The 21,882-nt window shown below is 40.6% G+C and overlaps 1 protein-coding gene across 3 annotated transcripts; it reads left to right on the top strand.

Moving 5' to 3' along the window:
* Positions 1-59: 59 nt before the first annotated feature.
* On the top strand, positions 60-20,669 carry unkl (unk like zinc finger). Of its 3 annotated transcripts, none has more exons than XM_027005654.2 (16): positions 60-137; positions 1,170-1,379; positions 6,511-6,687; positions 7,985-8,118; positions 8,241-8,376; positions 8,489-8,606; positions 8,732-8,816; positions 8,907-9,073; positions 9,590-9,778; positions 10,339-10,401; positions 10,531-10,720; positions 11,164-11,256; positions 11,549-11,782; positions 12,170-12,366; positions 12,596-12,853; positions 20,172-20,669. In XM_027005654.2, the coding sequence occupies exons 1-16, from the start codon at positions 73-75 to the stop codon at positions 20,295-20,297; spliced, it is 2,442 nt and encodes an 813-aa protein (XP_026861455.2). In that variant the 5' UTR covers positions 60-72; the 3' UTR covers positions 20,298-20,669. The 3 variants fall into 3 exon arrangements, with proteins under 3 accessions (XP_026861455.2, XP_026861376.2, XP_026861541.2); XM_027005575.2 differs by lacking the exon at positions 20,172-20,669 and adding an exon at positions 13,041-17,476; XM_027005740.2 differs by lacking the exons at positions 9,590-9,778; positions 20,172-20,669 and adding an exon at positions 13,041-17,476.
* Positions 20,670-21,882: the final 1,213 nt, after the last annotated feature.

Here is a 21,882-nt window from a genome sequence, read left to right as displayed (position 1 = left end):
GTGCAGTGGCGTGCGAGAGCGCGAGGAGAGGAGAGAGCCCTCGCGCAGGCGCTATTATTGTTTTGACTGAAAATGCCGTCGGTTTCGAAAACGGCGGCGAGCGCTTCTCCTCAAACCGAGAAACCAACCCACTATACGTAAGTAAAGAGAACATTGAAGGAACGAAAATGTGTTTTTACGAAAGATGGTGTGTCTTTGGTGTTTTGGTTTCTGATAGAGATTTGTAATAATTGGGATTTCCATGTCGTTCGTGCGTTTAAATATGGTGCTTTTCCCTTTTGTAAATTCTTCCGAATGCACGCAGTTTAGCTAGCGTTAGCGAGCTAGCAGTTAAATGTTAAAAATCCTAATCCTAATCTCATTTGAATACAATTGATTTCATGTAAATTTAATGTCGTAATATGTTTGTAGCATTGTTGCACTACAAAATCCAAAAGAGCAGGCATTTACTTTAGATGAAAGCCATCTTTTTCAAAGCTTGATGGAGACATGGTTCAGTCAGCCCAGCAAACCAGCTAGTCCAGAAGATTGCAAGATGTAGGTTAGCTAGCTAGCTAACAAGCTGGTTTGTTCCCTTGCAAGCTCTTCTTCCTCCGCCTCGGCCTGAATTGCTGTCTTTACGCTGCGCACTTGACGTACGTAATTGTTGTATGACTAGAGTGGGCGTCGAAGACTGCGTAAGTTTGGTTCAGAATCGCGAAATACCTAGTGCAAGCTTCATAGTTTGTTATTTGGGATCCCATGTTAAATAGCCAGCCAGAGTTTGACTTTAGTCGGTATTTGTTCTGTAAAACTATTTGATTGGCGCTTTTATTTGAACTTATTTGAACTTATTTGTTGCTGTTGATACATTTGTGTCCGTTTAAATTGATTTTGAAGATTTGTGTCCGATTTAAATTGTGACGGTTTAGTGATAGTTGTTGCACGATAGCATACGCGGAGTGAAGCTATCCTGTTAAAGTAACTTACGGTAGCTAGGGTGATAGTTACCTAGCTAGCTGGCCAACTGCTTATCTTTTGTTTAGTTTGATGTATTTTGACGTTATTGGTGGCAGTCGTTACTGTTTTTATTTCAGTAATCGGGCAAACTGGCGCCACTGAGGAAGCGCATGGTGGCTCAACACGCAAGCTATCTTGAAGATAAATTATCTGTTTTCCCCCCTTCGCAGATATTTGAAGGAGTTCAGGACCGAGCAGTGCCCGCTGTTTTTGCAGCACAAATGCACGCAGCATAGGCCATTTACTTGTTTTCACTGGCATTTTCTAAACCAGCGAAGAAGGAGACCGATCAGGAGAAGAGACGGAACTTTTAATTACAGCCCTGATGTATACTGCACGAAATATGATGAAACGACAGGCATATGTCCTGACGGAGACGAGTAAGTGACTTTTGTTCTTTACAACGCGTCCACAAACTGATCAACGACGTGTATACAGTGACAGTGACTTCTCATTATACTGTCAGTTCACGAATATGTGCTGCATAATATAAAAGTAGTGATGTCGTGACATGTTTCAAACTACCACGTCACCCGTTTTATTACTTGCCACATACATTTAAATATTAGGTAGTCATCCCCTAAGCGCTGGTGTTTGATAGTTTCAGGTGACATTCGATTGCTGAAATATCTGTGGTTTCAAAGAAAATTATTCCTTAGTTGCAGCTAACGTTAAATGCGTAGTATTTCTAGCATTTAGCTGAGCAGGTGGGCCGAAGAGTTTGCACGCGGTACTGTTGTTGACTCGCCTATTGTTCTGTGAAATCGGACGGTGGAGTACACGCCCCGTCCGTACTGCATCGCATCGCACATTCACCACGCAGAGCGCAAACGATGGTACAATGATGTGATCTGACAACGGCGATCTAGCTCTCTCTCTCTCTCTCTCTCTCTCTCTCTCTCTCTCTCTCTCTCTCTCTCTCTCTCTCTATATATATATATATATATATATATATATATATATATATATATATATATATATATATATGAATTGCTAGTTATCACTCGTCGATGTCACTGGTGGTGATGAACCACGCGCGTTTTAGTCCTTCTTTGACTCGAGAGCTGGCTGCAGTAGGTTCGTGTCACGTACAACACGTAGCTGTTCTTTTATTCGGAGCATGCTTTTAATTGCGCGTGTGTTGTCAGCCGAACGCTGATGGGATTTTAGATGGGAGTTTCTTACCTCTCGCAGGGACATGGAGAACACACCCCCCGTTTTCTCGCTCGTGATTGACTCGCTTCTGCACGTAGTCTTTTCTCATTGGTTCATTTATATTTATGGAATTTTGCTGATGCTTTTAGCGTCTTACAATTATGACTGAGTACAACTTGAGCAATTGAGGGTTAAGGGCATTGCTCAACGGTGTTAACTAGGCAACCTTCCGATTACAAGTCAAGTACCGTAACCACTGAGCCCATCACTGCAGATATTTGTTTTTAGGGCTGTGGTTGAGTAAGGTTGAAGGTACTTGTATATATTAGTTGATCTCTGTTTCTTTGCATAAAACTCTCAAACTTAGACCATGAATTCAGTCAAGTCTTGTGTTGTCAGTGCAACAGTCTGAAAACGATACTTCTTCCACCTCCATTAATTAAAGAATTTAGAAGCTTTTAATTGCTGAATTTTAAAAGTTGACAGTTTTTCATATGGGTCAATACTACAGAAAGATATTACATTCATGCACATTGCAGCACTGCCAATAGACCTAAGTGGAGTATTATAACATCTCAAAGCTTTACCTGTGTCACTGTCTGTAAAGGCATCTATGAGATAATATTTCTTCAACAGTTGTCATTAGGAGATACAGCTGAGAGGATGTCAAAGCATAAAACATAATTAAGTAGTGCACTTGTGTCCAAGAGGCGTTGCTTTCTGGACCTCTCGTAGTTTAAGAACAGAATTTATGCATTTATATCCATTCACCTTTTTATAGAATTATTTGTCTTGTTAATTAAACTGTTTGGTTTTGTGGGTATTAATGAGTAATAAATGGGCAGTGGTTAGGGTGGTTGGCTTGTGGTTGGGAGGTTGCTGGTTCGAGCCCTGCTGCTGCCGTATTGCTGCTGTTAGACCCCTGAGGACCTTTACCCTCAGTTGCTCCTGTCTTGGTTTGGGCTCCTGGCAGTATCCTAGCCCACATGTGTTGATGGCATGGCAGTCATTAGTGGTATTCTGTACCTCTGTTCTGCTGTGTGTGTTGTGTGTGAGTAATAAACAGCTTCTACATGTAACTAGTCTGGTTAGTTTTTAATCTGTAAATGTGACACTTAAGAAGCTAAGAGTATTGTCTTTGTCTTTGTGCACAAGATAAGATTATTGCCTTTGTTAAGAAACTAAAGATGCATACCCAGTCAGCTAAATTAATCATGCTGTGTTTTACATAAACAATTCACTAGGTGAAATATGGTATGTTTTATCTAAATGTTCTGATTTGTATTAAAATTCCTGAGTCGGGGCATATATTTATTTTTGTTATTCATTTCTCTTGTCCTTCAGTTAGAGTTGGATTATGGTAACAGAATACATATTCATGGTTTGCAAATAATTGGAATATTCTCAGTCTCTCAGTTTCCACTATAAAAGGTGTTGCACATTCATTCATCCAGTACAAGCCAGTACATGACATCACAGTTGTTGCTATAGTAACTGTTGCTACCTGGGCAAGATGCAGTTGCTATATTTGAAAAGATTATTGGATGTGTAGCATTTTCATTATCGGGCTATGACCTGCTAGGGTGTGATTTATTACCTCAGCCTGTATTGGATGTTTTCTTTGTTGTCTGTCTTAAGTTACTTCATACATTTTTGTCTGTCTAATTAAGTGCATGGAACATAATTGTATATGAAACTGGCCAATTTTATTACCATTTTAATTATTGGATTTCACCATTAATTGTAAGTGGTGGGCTACAAGATAAAATTATTAATGGGTTGAGTTGGCAAGTTATGTAATGTAATTTCATCGTTCAAGAGAAAGATAATGGGTAAAACCAACAGAATTCAACAGGTGTCAAACATACTATATAAAACCAAATGTATTGCAGCGCTGATTATGTAAACATAGGGAGAGATAGAAAATGGAAAGCTGCATCTGTCCATCTGTTGCTTCCAGTTTCCCTGGTGCAGACCATACTGCTGGCTGATTCTTAGATTTCTTGGACTGTTTTGCACTTTATGCAGAAAGTGGAGCCTGTGCTTTTGCTGGAGAGGGGAGGCTGGGCTCAAACCTTTATTTATATTAAAAAGTATCCACGAGAAAGGATGAGGTGGATGAGGATGGTGACGATTCTGGAGCTGAACTCTTAGTAAAAAGTCACAAATATATGAATGTTTGTTTGTGGGATTTTAATGAATGTTGATTTTTGTTGGCAACATTTGTCAATATAATTGGATATATAATTGGATATTATCTCTTACCATTGTTATGCTAATTTTGAAATAATTTTTGTGACTTTTATACAAAGGTATTGCAGTATTGGAGTGTGTATTTAATGTACAGAAATATAAATACAGTCTATGTAATAGATAATGAAGAAACCTAACAAACATTAGATGGGGCAGGGGTGTTAAGTCTGCTGTGCAAAACCCCATTGGTCACCAGGGTAAGAGAACATTTCTACTAAGTCACTCATCTATTTGCTTTTCCATTCCCAAAATACTTATCCATCTGTATGGTTCTGGACAACTTGACTGTAAAACTGTAAATTCTGAATGTTGTGGAGAGTATTTCTCTGGAAGCAGTATGTATTTTGCAAGCTATTTCTGTTTTGATAGCTGTTCAGGTTTATGTGTCATATCACTGCAATCGGCACTTATCAACTTTTAATGTCTCCACTCTCTCTGCCATTTGGTGAATGGTAGACACGTAAACCTGGCTGCTTCACGCAGTACCTGCGTACCTGTGTTATAATCTTTGAGGGTTATTTGTACACCTGTTGATATTGCCTTCCCAGAGCACAGTAAAGAATTTTTAAAACATGGAAGAAATGGAGACTCTTTTGAAAACTTTTTTGTACAGTCTGCCCTCATTTGGATGGTGTACGTTGTAGTTTTTGTTTGCCTGTTGGCTACAGGCAGAGGACACAAAGTGATTGTTTTCCTCAGTATAATATATTTTAATGATTTGTTGATATATATTTTTTCCTTCATTGGAACAACAACATGCTGCTCACCCTGTAGGAAGTGGTTGGTAATTGGTTTACCAAATGTGTAATGTTTTGAGCTGTGAACAGTGAAGTGCACTTGTGTGTCTGGAGTTGTGAAAGAAAATACTTTGATTTGATTCTGTTTTTCAGATGTCACCATTATGGAGAGCAGTGAAAGCATTTGGTTTAGCCTATGCTGACAAAAAAACCCCACATGTCCATCATGTGCCCCATTGACATGCATATAGTTGTAGGCTAGTGGTTTCCTGCAGCTTCCTTGCTACATGCAAACTGTCATGTACCTGTGCAATTTAACACCTCTCTGTCCAAAACACAAAGTGGCCTTTTGCATACATTGAATACATTAGTGAATACAGTACCTCTATCAGGGAGGATGTTTATCTGTAGTCATGTAAATGTATGATCTTGCACATTGTGTCATGTATAAATGGGTCTTTAGCCCAGAGAAGTACTTATGTACCTGGCAGTTTACAAGGTCATTAACTGCGAATTTGTCATTTTTATTCCAAATATTTGAAAAACTACACTAAATTGCCAACATTGTGTTGTGGGCTTTATTCTGCTTTTATTAAATTTCACACATGGCTTTGAGCTCAGTGCATATGAAGTGTGTTATGAAGAAATCTATTTTTATTATGATGCAATATTTTGTTGCAAGTACACATTAAGATTATTTTTATTATTACATTATGGTGCATTAGTTCAGTGTACAGTGCTGTGAAATGCATCTGTGGCCTTCTAAGAAAATCCCAGGCTTCTCCAGATGACACTGGCTACATTCGGTTCTTTTCTCTAGCCATGCAATCCCACACCATTTCAGTTATGTTGAGGGTGGGGTTCTGTTCTGCATATTCAATACATGGAAAGATGAGGGACTACATTGTATTATATGCTGTGGTTTTTTCAAGTCAAACCTTGAAAAAAGTTTTGGAAACCAAACCAGTGGTGTCCTAGTCATCAGTCATATTTTTGTGACACACACAAAAAGGTGTCCTACTTTTAATTGTGTGGGTTTATTTGCATAAATGTTTTATTACATTTAGAGGAAGTGTGTGTGTGTGTGTGTGTGTGTGTGTGTGTGTGTGTCTTACTACCATATTTTACAATTTCCACTCTATATTAATTATTTTACTAAAGGATATTATATCTTCATTATATCTTGAAGAATTACTTGTTTACTTTTGCTGTAAACCAGTGAATTTCCCTTTGGGATTAATTAAGTGGTTTATCTGCCTAGATAAATATCTTATGTCTTAGGTGGCTTAATATTTTGATGAATTCATTAAGATTATTACTTAATTTGTCCCACTCGACACTCATTCTCCTGTTCCCTTCCCCTCAGCTGCCCTTACTTACACCGGACCACTGGTGACACGGAGCGCAAATACCACCTGCGCTACTACAAGACTGGCACATGTATCCACGAGACAGACGCACGGGGGCACTGCGTGAAGAACGGTCTGCACTGTGCCTTCGCCCACGGCCCCCACGATCTCCGCCCACCTGTCTATGACATTCGGTAAGCTCCACCCACCACAGAGGTAGGGGATTTCCGCTGCTGCCTCCAACAAGTATCATGTGACACTAAATGATGTTTGTGGGTAAACCGCTACACTGTGATACACTACAGAACAGTGACCACATATCACACATGACCCATAAACTTGTGCCATATGGGGGTAAGTAGAGTACCCAAAAATTGCACTCAGGTGGGGTCAGTATTCTGCCAATAGCAAGATGTGGGACTAGAGAACTGATGCCATGTGTTATAGCTACATTTATTGCTACATGTAATAATCACAAAGGTTTTTATATTGGCTAGATATTGTGTGTGTGAGGCAATCAAGCTGTATGGGAAACATCAGTATATAAAATCAGTAACAAATCTTTATCTTTAGAACAATAGAAAAGGTTTTCTCTTGAACTAAGGCCTTATTGCATAACATCGTTCAACTGCTGCATTTATTGCTTTTTTTCTGTTGCATGTAGTTAGATTATCAGAATAACCTTGATGTCATTGGATGACATGTCACTTTCATATTAATGATGCACACATTAAGAGCACCTAGTTCAAGTGATAAGTGAGTTTTCAAGAAAAGCATGTAGGTGATTTTCATAAATTATATCCTGCACCATCGAGAGGGCTGTCCTTTTTTTCCCCATGCAGGAAAGGTTGGCTGTCCACTGTTCATTGTGTGGGTCTACTTCCAGTGATCCACTTGACTAACTCATTGAAGCAACGTGCTTCCACTCAGTGGTCCTCTTTAGGGAACTCAGTAAACCTCCCACAACTGACATGCAAGATGTTGCGACACTGCCAGATGAACCAAACGCACAAAATGTGCATTGAATTAAAATCGTCTAAAATGTAATGAGGAAATGAATATAACAGAGTAAAAGTACATTTTTGACCTCACAAATGTAGTTGAGTAGAAGTATGATGCCATACTTCTTTTAAAAGTACAATTTGTTCATAAAATGGCTTGGGTACATGTACCGTGTTAGTACCTGCCTCTGATGTCGTGTTGTAACCCACAGTTAACTTCATTTGAAAATGAGCACACGGTTGTGAGTGGGCCTACAAATACACCGCAGGGCATCCTGCGTGGCGCACACATATATCGGGAACGCCGCTCACCCTTTCAAAAGTAGTAAATAACGAAGCCATAGATATGTGCTCCCGGCAGTTGCCTAGCAACTGTTATGTGGAACTCACCGCTGCATTCCTTGGTGGAGGGATCGTGTTTAGAGCTTAGAGTTGCTGCCTCTGAATATGATGTTTGGGTCATTGGTCTGACGTGTGAGTCTTTCCACAGGGAGATCCAAGCACAAGAGGCCCTGCAGAACGGCCAGCTGGGCTCTGGGGAGGGTATTCCGGACCTGCAGCCTGGAGTCCTTGCCAGCCAAGCCATGATTGAGAAGACTCTCACTGAGGATCCACGTTGGCAAGGTGAGACCCCCCAATCCTCTGCTCCTACATGGAATCACATGGAAACTTGGTGTGCATGTGTGATTGAGGAAATGTGATTGAAGTCTTTGTCTTGTTTTTGTTGTTGTGTTGTGTTTTTGCAGACACCAATTTTGTTTTGGCCAACTACAAGACAGAGCAGTGTACCAAGCCCCCGCGTCTATGCAGGCAGGGCTATGCATGCCCCCACTACCACAACAGCCGAGATAGAAGAAGAAATCCCCGCAAGTTCAAATACAGGTACCAGGGTCGCTGTGAGGAAAGCATGCCCCAACAGGACAGCAGAACCGCTGCGTTTAACTTTAATAAGCGTCCCATGGGTGTTGAGTGCCTGTGATTTTTTTTTTGACAGGTCGACTCCTTGTCCGAGCGTGAAGCACGGTGATGAATGGGGAGAACCATCAAAGTGTGAGAGCGGAGACACGTGCCAGTACTGCCACTCTCGCACCGAGCAGCAGTTCCACCCTGAGGTGGGTGGAGGGGATGGAGATGCGAGAGTGTGGGGCTGTGGCTTTGCATTGTCTAATATGCAGAGGATTGCTTCTGCCAGTAGCTTTGACCAGTAGGTGTCATATGATACCGTATCTGTTTTCAGATCTACAAGTCAACAAAATGCAATGACATGAGGCAGACTGGATATTGTCCGAGGGGGCCATTCTGTGCGTTTGCGCACGTAGAAAGTAAGTGTCCTTGAAAGGGACCATCTCAAAATGTGTTTAATGAAGATTTTGCAATTTTATCACTGAATGGGGGGCTCATGTGCCCTTCAGGAATTCCTTCTACAGAGGAGACCATGAGCACTCTGCTCTCAGTGATGCAGTCTGGCTCCCAGGCCAAGCTGGGCCCCCAGCAGTATACTGAGTGTCCCAGCAGTGAGTGGAGCACCACCACCAATTCCATCACCAGCAGCAGCAGCAACAACGGCCAGCCACCAAGCGTATGTGTCCACCCGCTCCACCCACACTGCACCTGCCGTGCACCCTGCTGTGCTAAGGAAGAGCATGCAGGCTTCCACAAGCTCAGTACATTACCTCTACATGCTGCGGTTGGCCGCCCAGTCCCCTGCCTTTTTTTTTTTTATTTCATTTTTTTTATTTTATTATTTTTTTTTTTTCCTTAATTTTTTTTAATTTAAATTAATTAATTTTGTTTCAGTAGTGTCTGGTTCTATCAAGTTATGTTGCTTTTGAACTTACTTGCGGTTCATTTTGTTTGTTGCAGTCTGTGCTGTTTGAAGGGGAGAGTTGCTCAAATTCAAATCGGAGCAGTTCACTTTTTAAATCTGAATTGGGTTCGTGCAAGATTGTTAGCACTGTTAGCGTAGCCGAGCTTGTCCAGTGCAGCCAACGCTTGCTGTGTCCCTTTGTGGGCGGAGACAGAGACGTATAGACGCGAGGTGTTGGGCCCTGCCGGGAAACCCCTCATTAAGCTCCTCTGTGCTTCTCTCCTTCAGGTGTCATGCTCTAATAGTCCGACTGTAACGGCAAGCTCAGGAAGCACCAGTTCTTTGTCCCCAATTGGACCCGTCGGCAGGCCCAAAAGCTTTACTAATGGTAGCTTATGTTCAGAGTCCACCACGTCCAGTGTTTCCTCTCCGACGGCTAACTGTGCCAAAGCGCCGGGCTTTGAACGCGAGGATCAGGTATTCCATGGCTTGCTTCTCCTTCTGCCCTCTGACGGTGGCTTCCCCCCAGTGCGTCAGGCGTGCCGTCGCAGGGCACCACACACACTGCAAGCCCTTCTATGTTTGACCTCTGTTTTCTCACTTATTTGTTACCCATTTCTTATTTTTCCCTGTTTGTGGTGTGTTATTTAAAAAAAATTGTTTTGCTTTTACATTGCAAAATTGATTTGAAACTTAGCGACTTATTGAAGCGTTTGTTTCAAATTTATATTCTCTCTCTCTTTGGTTATCTAAGAATACTGCCTATGAATAGAAAATATGTGCATTACTAACATGAAAGTAAACATAGTATAGCTATATTACCAATTTTCATATTTCATAATATATTCTAACCAAATTGGTCAGTACTCCTAACGTACAGAATCTAAAGTAAACTTTAGGACTGAGTTGACTCAGCCCACTGAAAGCTTCTTTTTAAATTAATTTTATTAATTGGTGTTCATGAGTAAGTAATGCCACTTACAGAGTGGCTGCTTTGATGGTGTGAGATTGTGATGGGATATGCTGTCTGCTTTTAGGTAAAGACCCAGAAAGGCCAGCTTGGAGAAAATAATCAGAAGTTAATGGACCAAGACAAACAGGTAAAGACCCCTGGTATATTCATAACCAGCTCTAGTGTTCATACTGGGTTGCTTTTATTCCATGCCTGTGGAAAATGTCTCTGCACCGGTCCTTAGGCCCAAGCTTATGCCCTATCTGTTCATCCCCAGAGCCACAGTGGCGTGTTCTCAGTGGTGAACCCACTGGCATCCAGCATCACGTCCAGCATCACATCCAGCATCACGTCCAGCCTAGCCTCCAGTATTGGGTCGGACAGCTCCTCCCCAACCACCTTATCCACCATGAATGCAAAAGCCACCCCTTTCTATCCAGGGAGTAACACTGTTGAGTCAGTCATAGGTAGGTGGCGAGTCCCTCAACCCACCTGTAACTGTCTATGCCCAAGCACAAGCAGTGGATTAGCTCTGAGTGAGTACACAGCTGGTCTGGGTGGACTGTGGTACACAGTGAGCTAGCACTGAGCTGCAGGATGGGAAGAACACTGCTGTTTCATTACTGCTGTCAGGCTGTACGTTTGAGCACATTTAAGCGGTATGTCTAGAGGTTTTCCTGAGCTGCAGTCTGTTTGGGGAAGCTGCTTTTGCCAGGAAGTAAAAAAAGAAAATGGTATATTATGGCTGGTTTGCTCAAGTGGTCTATCGTTACAGCCTCTACATAGCTGTTAGCTGTTGGGATATAGCATATTTTAGTTTTTGCTTAGCACTTTTTTAATTGCCTTACTATGTTTAAAGTTTGCACCGTACAGCTGAACTTATTTTCTCTTTTTGCCACCTCTTTCATAGGATCTGCACTGGACTTGAATTTCAGTGACATCAATGTTGCCTCCCTTGATAAAGAGCTAGAGGACCAAGACAATAATGGCCTTGGTTTATCGAGTAAGAAGTAACCATTATTAGAATACTGGCAGCAGCCATTGTTGTATGTAGCCAACTGCATGTATCTGCATCAGCCAAAGCAGGGACTGACCTCCGTTTCTGAAGCTGCCTTATATTTAACATTTACAGTATTCGGCTCTTCTCCAGAGAAACTTGCGTATGTTTATCAGTACAACAATATGTGTGCTACCTGGAAATCGAACCCATGATATGGTATTGCTAAGACTTCTCTGTAGCTGCTCTAAGCATGTTAGCCCAGGAGATCAGTTGAGCCTGTGCTTCTTCCCGGCAGCTCAGAGGTTGCTTGGAGGCTCTGCTCCTGTGAACATTCCCGGCTCCCTGGCCCGTTCTTCCTCTCTGCATTCCTCCTCATCCCTGTCGGCATCCCCTCTCAGCTCCCTGTCCCAGTCGCTGTCCCAGTCTCTCCTCTCTGGAATGGCACCGCAGACGAGCCAGACACAGACCGCTGCGCTCAAAACTGACCACGGCCTTCTAGGGACGCCAGCGTCCACACAAAACTCTCTGGGTAAGGACAACCTCAAGGGTACTCGCTGGAGGAAACATTACAGAAGGGTTTTATGCAACATGTACTAGGGCCCTAAGGATACATCCTTATATATTTTATATTTATACATGTATTTTATATATATTTAAATTTTGTGAATTTCTGTTCTTTTAGAAATTTGACAATTGAGAAAACATAAGCACTGTTTAACTAAAATTATTTAAGTCTCAAATTTTTGATCGTATGACATTTTCCGCTGTCAAAGCTCCATCGGTGACCAAATTTTCATATTGCTCCAGCCTTACAAGTTGCATACAAGCTATGTCTTTTATACATACAGAATGTTCTAGCCATCTCCTTCTCGTGACCTAAATGCCAGTTTGAGATATTTGATTGTTGGTGGCCCAGGTCTGAATGGTGGAGCAGGAAGTATATGGGACTTTGTGAGCGGCAGTCTGTCGTCCAGCCCATCGCCTGTGTTCACCAGCCTGGGCTCAGGAGTGGTGCCGTCTGGCAGTGCTGACCTGACTCGCCTGCTCCGTGAACTGGAGGAGGCCAAGCGTAGGATCAAGCAGTGGGAGGATGCCTGGCACCAGGTCAAACAGGTCTGAAGGCCTTTACACCTTGGGGCTGTCCCCTGCTCTCTGGAGCGCGGCATGCTATTTCCTTAGTGTCCAGCCACATTTTGTCCGTCTCATTATGGGATCAGCTGGGCACACACAAAAATGCACACAAAAAACCCCACACATACTCATACAAAAATGCACAGAGAAAGCCCACAAGCTGCATAAACAAGTGTATATAATCTTTCTCCATTTTGGCTGTTTGTCAAAGGCATGCGAGGCGTGGCAGAAGGATGCCCAGGAGGCGAAGGAGCAGGCACGGTCGGCCGAGGTGGACCGGCAGCTGGCTGAACAGAAGCGCGAGGATGCAGAACGGCAGCTGACGGAGCTGCAGGGTGACTTCGACTCGCTGTGCCGCTCCCCCAGCACGCACCTCCTGCGCAGCTATGGAGACCTAGACCAGCTGGCGCTGCCCAAGCTCCATGCCCTCCAGAGCCAGCTGCGCTCCGACCTGGAGCTCATTGACGGGGTAAGAAGGGCCCAGTTCCAGCCCACCCACCTGTCGTGGCACATTCACACACCCTATACTTAGGCCACTAACCTCCTCCTTACAGCTAACTTTCAGCTCCATGACTGTCAGCCATGCACGTATGACACTGAATGATACCAAGTGTTCTGACGTGTCACTGATGTTCACTCTTTCTTTCTCAATGCAGGTAATATATCAGCTTCAGTCAAAGAAATGTATAGTTTGCCAAATGCATGATCGCTGCATCGTCCTGCAGCCTTGCCAACATTATGTACTTTGTGAGAACTGTGCTCCTAGTAAAACGGAATGTCCTTACTGTAAGACAAAAATATTGAAGTGGTGATGTACAGCTATTCAAGGTACTAAAGATATAGCCCTTTGAAGAACTACTAATACATATAATGCTTACAATTCCTACAGAGCATTTTTGTGTTTCAGTATTTCATATAGTGATTAAATGATAGTTTTATTAGAATCTAATAAATGGTGTTTGACTGATATATAAATCAAGTACTTAAATGCAATACATATTTTGTACTAGCTAGATAATTCATTTACGTGATGCATTACAAGTTCCCTTGAAAAAACTGTCCTGGTGATCTGAACCATTGGCCCCGATTTGACTGTTAATTACAGAATCATCAGTCAAACATCATTATTGCTACTAGCTGAGTGAAGAGAATTGATTTCTTGTTTTAAAAAAGCACTTTGTTGACCTGGAAGTTTGTCAAGGGGTATTTTAGAAAATTTGCTTTACGCTGCTTTTGTAGTTCTTTTTTTTAATGATTATTATTTTTTAGAATTTTTTCTTCCCAGATACGCTAATGTATGAAGCTTTCGTGTGTACTGTGAAACATGGTAGAATATTTCATATTTCTTACTGTTAAATCATGATATAGTATATTGCTAGTTTTCATATAAAATAGTACTAAATGGTAGTTACTACATTGTTACTTACATTTTTCAATCAAATAAGTGCAAACTTTGAATGCATTTTAGGTATAACCAGCAGCTGTAATATCAGTAAGGCACATACTGTATGCTAAGGCATTTAGTAAGTTCTCTCTCTTTAGTGATTATTAATACATTATGTAGTTGTTTAAAGGAATGTGCGCTCTGAAATCCTTGGAGACACACTGATATTTTTGTTTAGGTAGCACTTCTAGCCTATCATATATGTTTGCTAGAACATACCTGATTTATGGTCACTCGCGCTCTCTCAAGTGCCTTGCCTTCTAGAGTACGTTAAGCATCTGTGTGGGGTTTAGGATTGTAGGGCAAACACCCACAGATCAGTGCTTGTGCAAAAATTCTACAAAGTATGTATTTCTCATTACTCTCTCTTTTCCACATTGTGAGTTACTTGAGCATCTATCGGCCCCATTCTATACTAAGGTGTTTCCTCAAAATTCAGTAAGTCAGTGGCCGTGCTCAGACACGGACACTGAGCTTAGACCTAACTGAGTCTCCTGCCCCGTTCATTGTGTTTCTATGAGCAATGGTGCTTTTGGGTGCAGCTTCTTAGAAATGATAAATCATCTTTGATTTAAATGTTTAGGAAGATACAAATCAGGAAATAAATCTGTGCATTTTGTTGATTACAAAAATTAAAACTGGCTTTCTTTTTACATTTTGTAATGTTTTAGAAGTATTTACAGTGCTCTGTAGTGTTTACAGATAAACAAAACGGTGTTTTATTTTGCTTTCTTTCCAGATTCAACAGTGTAATGTGCTTAGGTTAATCTAATTGAAATGACCTACTACTGTGTTATCAGAAATTTTGTTTTTTAGTTTTTGTTTGTTTGATTTGTTTTTGGTCCTTTAATATTACAGCAGTGAGTGTGGTTAAATAGTCATGTACACACACATGCAAATTTATTTGATAATGAGGATAAATGGTTTACTTTTAAAGTGATTGTGATGCAGGATCTAAAGACCAGGCCCAAACTTTTTATTTCGCATCGCTGACATGTATATATTGTTTTCCTCTTATACATTGGTAGTTAAATCAACAATATCTTTATGTAGCTCATATTCATAATATTTGGCCAGTTGTGCCACAGAAAAACAATCATTTGCATGACCCAGTGTAAGTTCTGTTCAGATGGCTCTCTGGATCACACTGCCAGATGCGTTGGTGATGAGTTGTCACAGCAGTAAGGTATTTGTACAATTCTTTAATTCCAATGGTTTGGAAGCTCTGGAATGTGTAGTTCTAGGTGGCTGAAAGGATATGTTGGAAACATTTTATTATGGATCACACAGTAGTATTGTAATGTTCAAGCAGCTTTTTTTGGAGGTATTTCATTTTAAGGTTGGTTGACAGTTTTGTCTTTTTTCAGAGTTCTATTTTGCTGAGGGATTATACCCTCTTTTTGGTTCCTGGATCTCAGTTTAGGATTTAGTTAAAGTAAATAATGTGTATGCTGCGTCTGGAATGTTGCAGGTAATTTACAGGAAAAAAGGTGTTGTTAAATCAAACATTGACTTGATTCAAATGAACCAAAGTGGTATTGTAGTTTCTTTTCCATTTTTCTCTTTCAAATTTCAAATTAAATGACTTGGAATTATTACGAAAGTTTTTTTGATGTTTAGTTTGACAGGAAGACTATGCCAACTGCTTTTGCTGACAATATTAATGGATTTCAAGCTCATTTCGTAGTTTTACCAAAGATCTTTACTGTTTTCTTTAAATGTCTTTTTTCTTTTTTGTCTCTTAATTTTATATTTTATTTTTTAGCATTTGAATGAATTGATTAGCAACATTATTTTTTAAAAAATGACCAAAACTAGTTCCTTATTTACAATGAGGAGTGCATTTAAAAGAACTAATGGAATTAAACTCTTCATTTTGTATATTTTTATTTCTTTAGTTATTCAGTTAAAATGACAATAACTTACTGGGCTGTTGAATTGGCTGTTATCTATAGTGAAGGAATGATCATGAATATGAATGAAATTTGTGTTAATATTCTTGAGTGGCCATATGGATTAGTGCTTATTCAAAGTATCTATAATTTCTTTTTTATGATTAGTACTTTATAGTAAAATAATTAAATCGGCTTTGAAATGTTAGTGTTTGTGCACAACTTGTATGCTGTCAGGAAAAGAGTGTATTTGGACTATATGGTGCTTGCTTTAGTTTCCATCTGACTGATGTTCGTCTCTCACTTTTTTTTAAATCCAGAGTTAAACATGGAATGCGATGCTTGTTATTAAAAATCTATTCTTTTAGTGTATACTGTAATTTTGCTAAATGGACTATGATTTAACATTTATTGTAAAGGGGGCTCTCTGACAACTCTTAATGGCTGATGCAGACAATGGGTTATCAAAGAGCATAGGAATAAAATTTTGGCCTTGAATTGCACTTAAACTGGCCTAACATTTTTGCATGCCACATTAATGAATCAACATGCTGTGTGTGATTAATTCACTGTATGTGGTTATGTATTTCAGACAACTAATAGCTGATGTCCTACAGAAATTATATATTTGTGTAAGAAACAAAAATCCTGAACAAATTTGTGCCTTTGTGTAAAAATGTTTGTAGTATTCTTAGATTGATCAAGAGGCTTGATGTCATCGTATAAAATAAGCCAAATTTTTGTGCCTTGGGATATTGGCCCTGTACTCCACAATGTGCAGGTTTCCTGTTATCGATTTCTACACATTTGTGTTGTTAATGACTGCTTTTTTGCTTTTATGATGTGGGAAAGTCAACTTTAAGCTTCCCTTACAAATAAGTGTTGCACATTGCTTGCACAAGCAGTTACTGACACTCAGAAGCATGTCTTTCGGTACAAATGTATTTACTGTCAAATTACTGTCATAAATCAACTGTTAATTAATCTGATCATTTGGAGTATGTTTTAGATGAAGTGATTACAATGTGAGTCACTAATAATGATTTTCTGTTTTCCTGCATTTTTATGACTGTGTATAGTTTTTATTTGTGAATGAAACTTTGGAAAAAATGTAGGTGTTAACGGTGAATTTCCAAAATTATTTTACATAGCAGAAAATGTCACAGCATGAACATTTGTCTGAAAAGCCCCAATGTCTGTGTCAGCCACACCCCCTACCCCTTCAATTAGGAATTATTGTTCAAATAACCATTGCTATTATTAATAATTTTAATATTAGGCAATGAAAGGCCAGGCAAAGCACCTGGTAAAAAAGTTTGTTATTTAGCAATTTGTAAATTAACTGTATTGGAGATGTACCATAATGCTCTGCAGTGGAATTAACCTTTTGTGAATTGTTTTCTTTGTTTATTTTTTATCAATATTGTGATTATTGAACCAGACAATTTATGCAATCTTGTACATACATATGTATGAACCTGGTCAAATTTAGCAAACTAGCTAAGAAACATAATACCTATTACAACAGTAAACATTTGTAGGAAACAAAATACCACAATTGGAACTGCAGTTCCATGTAATTAATGTTATGGTTATTCTAACATTTGAAACCCTGAATATTGAATGTACCATTCAAATTTAATATAAAGTGGGTCACTGGAAAGGGGAAAAACCATGGAGAGTAGTTGATCTATGATGTAGCACTAGTTTTTGTGAACTGCGATAAATGACAAATAAATTTATAAGTTAAACTCAAGTGTAGTTTTCAAGTTTCTGTATTTATCAGTGTAACAATTTAAATGGGATTAAGAGATGCATTTTCTCAGGGTTTTACAGCATGACTAGAATAAAGAGATGTCCAATTTTCAGAAGAAGCAGCAGATCATAGATGTATTTGCTAAGGTCAATATGAATGACCTTAATGATGAACACACATCCCTTATTTTGGTACAGTATGCATTGATATATAAAACGTCTTATATTCTAATTAGTGTTTTAACTATACATTTTACTGTCGGTATTCTTTGTGTGTAATGATACAAGAACTTATAATATTTTTGGGAGTTCTCTTTCATTTGTGGGGGCTTCATGAAATAGTTGCTTTTATGGAATATAAGACCTGAATGGATTTTCTTCACTAAAATCTAAGACATTATTATTTATAATGCATAATCTTTTATTCATAGTGTATCATTTAAAATTGTTAACATTTGTGTACACTACAGCAGTTATGCAATGGTTTACAGAATTCATGGAATTATTTTTATCATACTGGGAATTAAATAATTTTTGATCTTTAAACTGGTGCAAGTGTGTTCTTTATATACTTTCTTGCCTTATGTGGGTATACATAATTTTATTTTACTTATAAGAACCAAGAAAAAAAAGGTCAAACTACAAATCCACATTTTAAAGGCCATTTTAATCTTCTAGAAGACCATCACAACAATTTTCTTATGTTTGATGTTTTTGAAACACAGCTTGCTCTTAATACAAACAATAAAACCAAAAAAAGTAAATTTGAGTATATATTTACTTATACTTTCATAAGAAAAAATTAATATACTAATATATTAACAATATATAATATTAGTATACTATTGTGGTACTATGCTGTGGTAACTGTCAGGAGAGAGGATGCCAAACAGGTACCAAATTAACTTCACCACCTGGAGTGCCAGAACACACAAGATTTCAGACTTTCACTGGGAGGTACTGGGTCCTGCAGTGGCACTAGTGGTCTGGGGCTGTTGTATCTTACCTTGTTTTCAGCACTGGGGTAAAAAAGCAACTTCCTTACTTTCTCAAAGTCAGGTCTGTCTGTGCAAATGCTGTGATACAAAGGGGCAGGACTGTTGGGGGCTTTATTACACAGAAATTAAATGAGATGCTTCGCATTTCCAATCTACAATCCACAGGACTATCAACAATTTAAAGTATGAAGCATTATTTTACAATTGTTTAAATGCAGAGTCGAATCTACCTTTCAAGAATTGAGTCAAAGCATGTCACAACATTGTCCTTTTGCAGAGCAAGAATAAGAGAGGGTCCCTCCGAGAGAAGGATTTCCTGAGTTATAGTATGAGTAATTTATGTTAAAATAATAGTACAAAGTGATTAACACATAACTCCAACAGTATTATGTGAAGGGGCAATCCACTCACATCAACTGCTCCATCACCAGGGGGCCTCAGTAATTCAGATATATGCTTCCTTTGGTCTTTGTCTGGTTTGCATAGCCTCCCAGCCACCAGGTGGCAGCCTCTCCTCAAATGTTGCCCCTGAAGATCCAGGTGAAGGGTCGTGTGGCTCAGCTGTAGCAGACTGGAGGGCATGAGGAGGCAGGTGGTCTGGCAGAGAGCACTGTGCACAGAACTCCCCACTGGCATGAAACACAAATAACATGACTGTCCTATTCTGCCTTACAAAGTTCACATTCAGCTCATGAAATATCAACCAGAATCAAGGAGAAATCAGAATAGAGCAGAACAACATAGAATAGAACAGAATATTCTTAGCTTTCTGGTTAGTGACAAGGGCATGAAAGTATAATGCTCAGTAACGTTTTGCCTCTGACTCGTCCTGAGTCCTTCAAGAGAGACTAAGAGAGGTTGTTCTTGAAAAAAACTGCAAAAGTATGAGACTGTTCCTGCTCCACACTAGCCATAGGATCTGAATTTAAACGGTATCTGAAACAAAACATCACAGAATTAGTTTTCATCCACAAACTGAAACATTCATATTACTTCTGGTGGTTTAGCTTCTGGAGGGACCTGGGAACATGCATGGGCACACGCGCACATAGACCTAAGCCTCTTGTACCTGCTCATGCTTCATGATTGCTGTTTCTGTGCAGCACAGACCCTCTGAGAACATAAACTTTATATGCTGCACAGCCTGCTGATAAGACACGGACCCTGAAACAGAAAAGACACCATGGCAGCAGTATACACAAGGCCATCACTATAGCTATTACCAGAACTGGGACTATTAATGCGAACAGGCTTAACAATAAATGAAAGCCTGCAATGTCAGTAAACAAACTCAACAACACAGTCACTCCTACCTTTCAGTCACTGTTAGTTAGGTTAGTATATTGGGTTATACTATTTATATTTGTCACATATCGCAGTGTCAGTGTCCTGCTACCACAGACGGCGTTAAGCTTGTCAGAGCCAGAGCCAGCTCTCAACAGGTGCCAGTCCTCAGCACTGCCTTGAGGTGGATCATCCGAACCCAGCAGCTCCAGGAGTCGTTTTATGGCGTTCACTCTTTGCAGACACAGAACCAGCGCTGGGCCAGATGTCAAGTGCTTCAACTCTGAGTCCCTCTCACAGGGGTTCTGAACACCAAATGCAAACATTATATCGCCAAACGCCATCAAGGCGACCACGTGAGTTATGTGAGTCACATACGAATGCGTCATGTCACTCTTTTTTTTATTTATTCAGGCGGGTGAGGGAGAAAGCCAGCAACCTGGGGTCCCTGCACGTGTGTCAGCACATCTGCCGTCTCAAGGTCGAGCACGAGTGCCCGCAAGCCCAACACAGAGAAGCCGTCCTGCTGGATCTTGCTGAGGATTTTACCCAGGCAGTGGCTCCAGACTCCAGGCTTTAACAGAGCCAGTAAGTTGCTTGGAGTCAGAAAACGCAGCCATGAGAAAACGCTCGCCAATCTCGATTATGACTTTACTTACCCTCCATCATGTAGCTGTAGAAAGACTGACTTCTGAAGGCTGTGAATTGGAGAATGTTTTAGCATTCTTTCAGTGTGATACACATTAACAGTGTGGCATGGTCACATACCGGACACGCCTCTGCTTAGCGGTGGAAGGAATTTCAGCACTGTGCAGCTGCTTTGATCTAGAAACATGGATGAGTATAAATATTCAAAAATAATTTGCCATGTGTTAAGCAGCTTCTAGGCTGTCTTCACCTGGGACCAACTCGGCCTCGGCGAAGAAGACTGAGGCATGTCTGAAGGCCATTTCGGGGGTTGACGACATCAGTGCACTCAGGTTTCCTGGGTATTCTTGTGGCATAAGTCCCTGCAGCATGCTGAATGCCTGCGGCCTCTTCAGCGCACAGACCAGGGCGGGGGACGATACCAGGCTTGCCACACTACTGGGCCAACAACACTCACCCACCTCAAATGGGCTCAGCTCCTGAGCCTGCTGCTGAGACAGGGCGGGCAGCCATTTCAGCCCTAGCAGTTTGAATCTGTCCTGTCCCACTCCTGGGCAAAAGGACACATGGAAACTGAACGCCAGACATTCTCTAAGCTACATCCAACCAAACCTCAGGATAGTCTGTATCAATTAACAGCACAGAACTAATTCAAATTTCACTTAAGTGCACGTGAATTAACATATGATGTACCTGTACAGACAGTTATAGAGAAAACACTAAACCCTGCAGTACTGGCTCTGACACCTGCATTCTACATTACCGTGAGGACTTTGTGTAGAAGACTCATACCCTATTCCATGATGTGGGAAACGGTCAGTGTGAGGACTACAATCTGCTCCTTCTCACTGCAGGAGGAATATCTGTAGTTCACTAGGACCACGTTGTTGAAGTCTGTCACCGTCCACATGAATCCACCTGCAGTGTATTGATATGCTCTTTACTTCCCATACTGGATGCACAAACTCCACTAATTATGTTGACACTACTACACTTACGTACCAAGCAAGTTGGGGTGGTTCTCCATATAAGGCACAGTGTGAAAGCAGAGGTGTAGCTGGACCCTGCCCACCAGCCGGGCTCGGAGCACTCCGTCCAAGACTTTCACCCCAAGCTCAGTCATTACACCTTCATAACAGAAGACTCAGAAGACGCTTCTTCAGAAACACTCTGGTATGTTTTTCTATTGTCTGATTTCTATTTGACTGATTTCTAGTCAAATGTGTGTTGCTGATGCAATTGTTTGCTTTCATGTTCAGCTAAATAATCAGAGATAGGTTTGGGAGAGGAGGGTCCCACCTGCAGGCAGGGTGGCACAGTGGTGTAGCACATTCTCTCTCTTCAGTAGCAGTAACAGGCAGTGAGATGAGAGCGCCAACAGTTCTTCACCAAGACTCACTTTAGGTGCGCCACAGAACACTGACACCTGATACAACAGGACAAACACACATATAGATGCTCTTATGCAATGCAATTT

The sequence above is a fragment of the Electrophorus electricus genome, chromosome 8, assembly GCF_013358815.1.
Source record: "Electrophorus electricus isolate fEleEle1 chromosome 8, fEleEle1.pri, whole genome shotgun sequence".
NCBI classification, from domain to species: domain Eukaryota; kingdom Metazoa; phylum Chordata; class Actinopteri; order Gymnotiformes; family Gymnotidae; genus Electrophorus; species Electrophorus electricus.
Note: the sequence above shows the minus strand (reverse complement) of the source record. Positions and strands in the feature narration are given on the sequence as shown.

Excerpts from the sequence above, each read along its gene's own strand:
- unkl (XM_027005575.2), top strand. The coding sequence starts at position 73 with ATGCCGTCGGTTTCGAAAACGGCGGCGAGCGCTTCTCCTCAAACCGAG. Across the intron at positions 8,119-8,240 it reads TGAGGATCCACGTTGGCAAG|ACACCAATTTTGTTTTGGCC; the intron begins GTGAGACCCCCC and ends GTGTTTTTGCAG. Across the intron at positions 8,377-8,488 it reads CCCCGCAAGTTCAAATACAG|GTCGACTCCTTGTCCGAGCG; the intron begins GTACCAGGGTCG and ends TTTTTTTGACAG.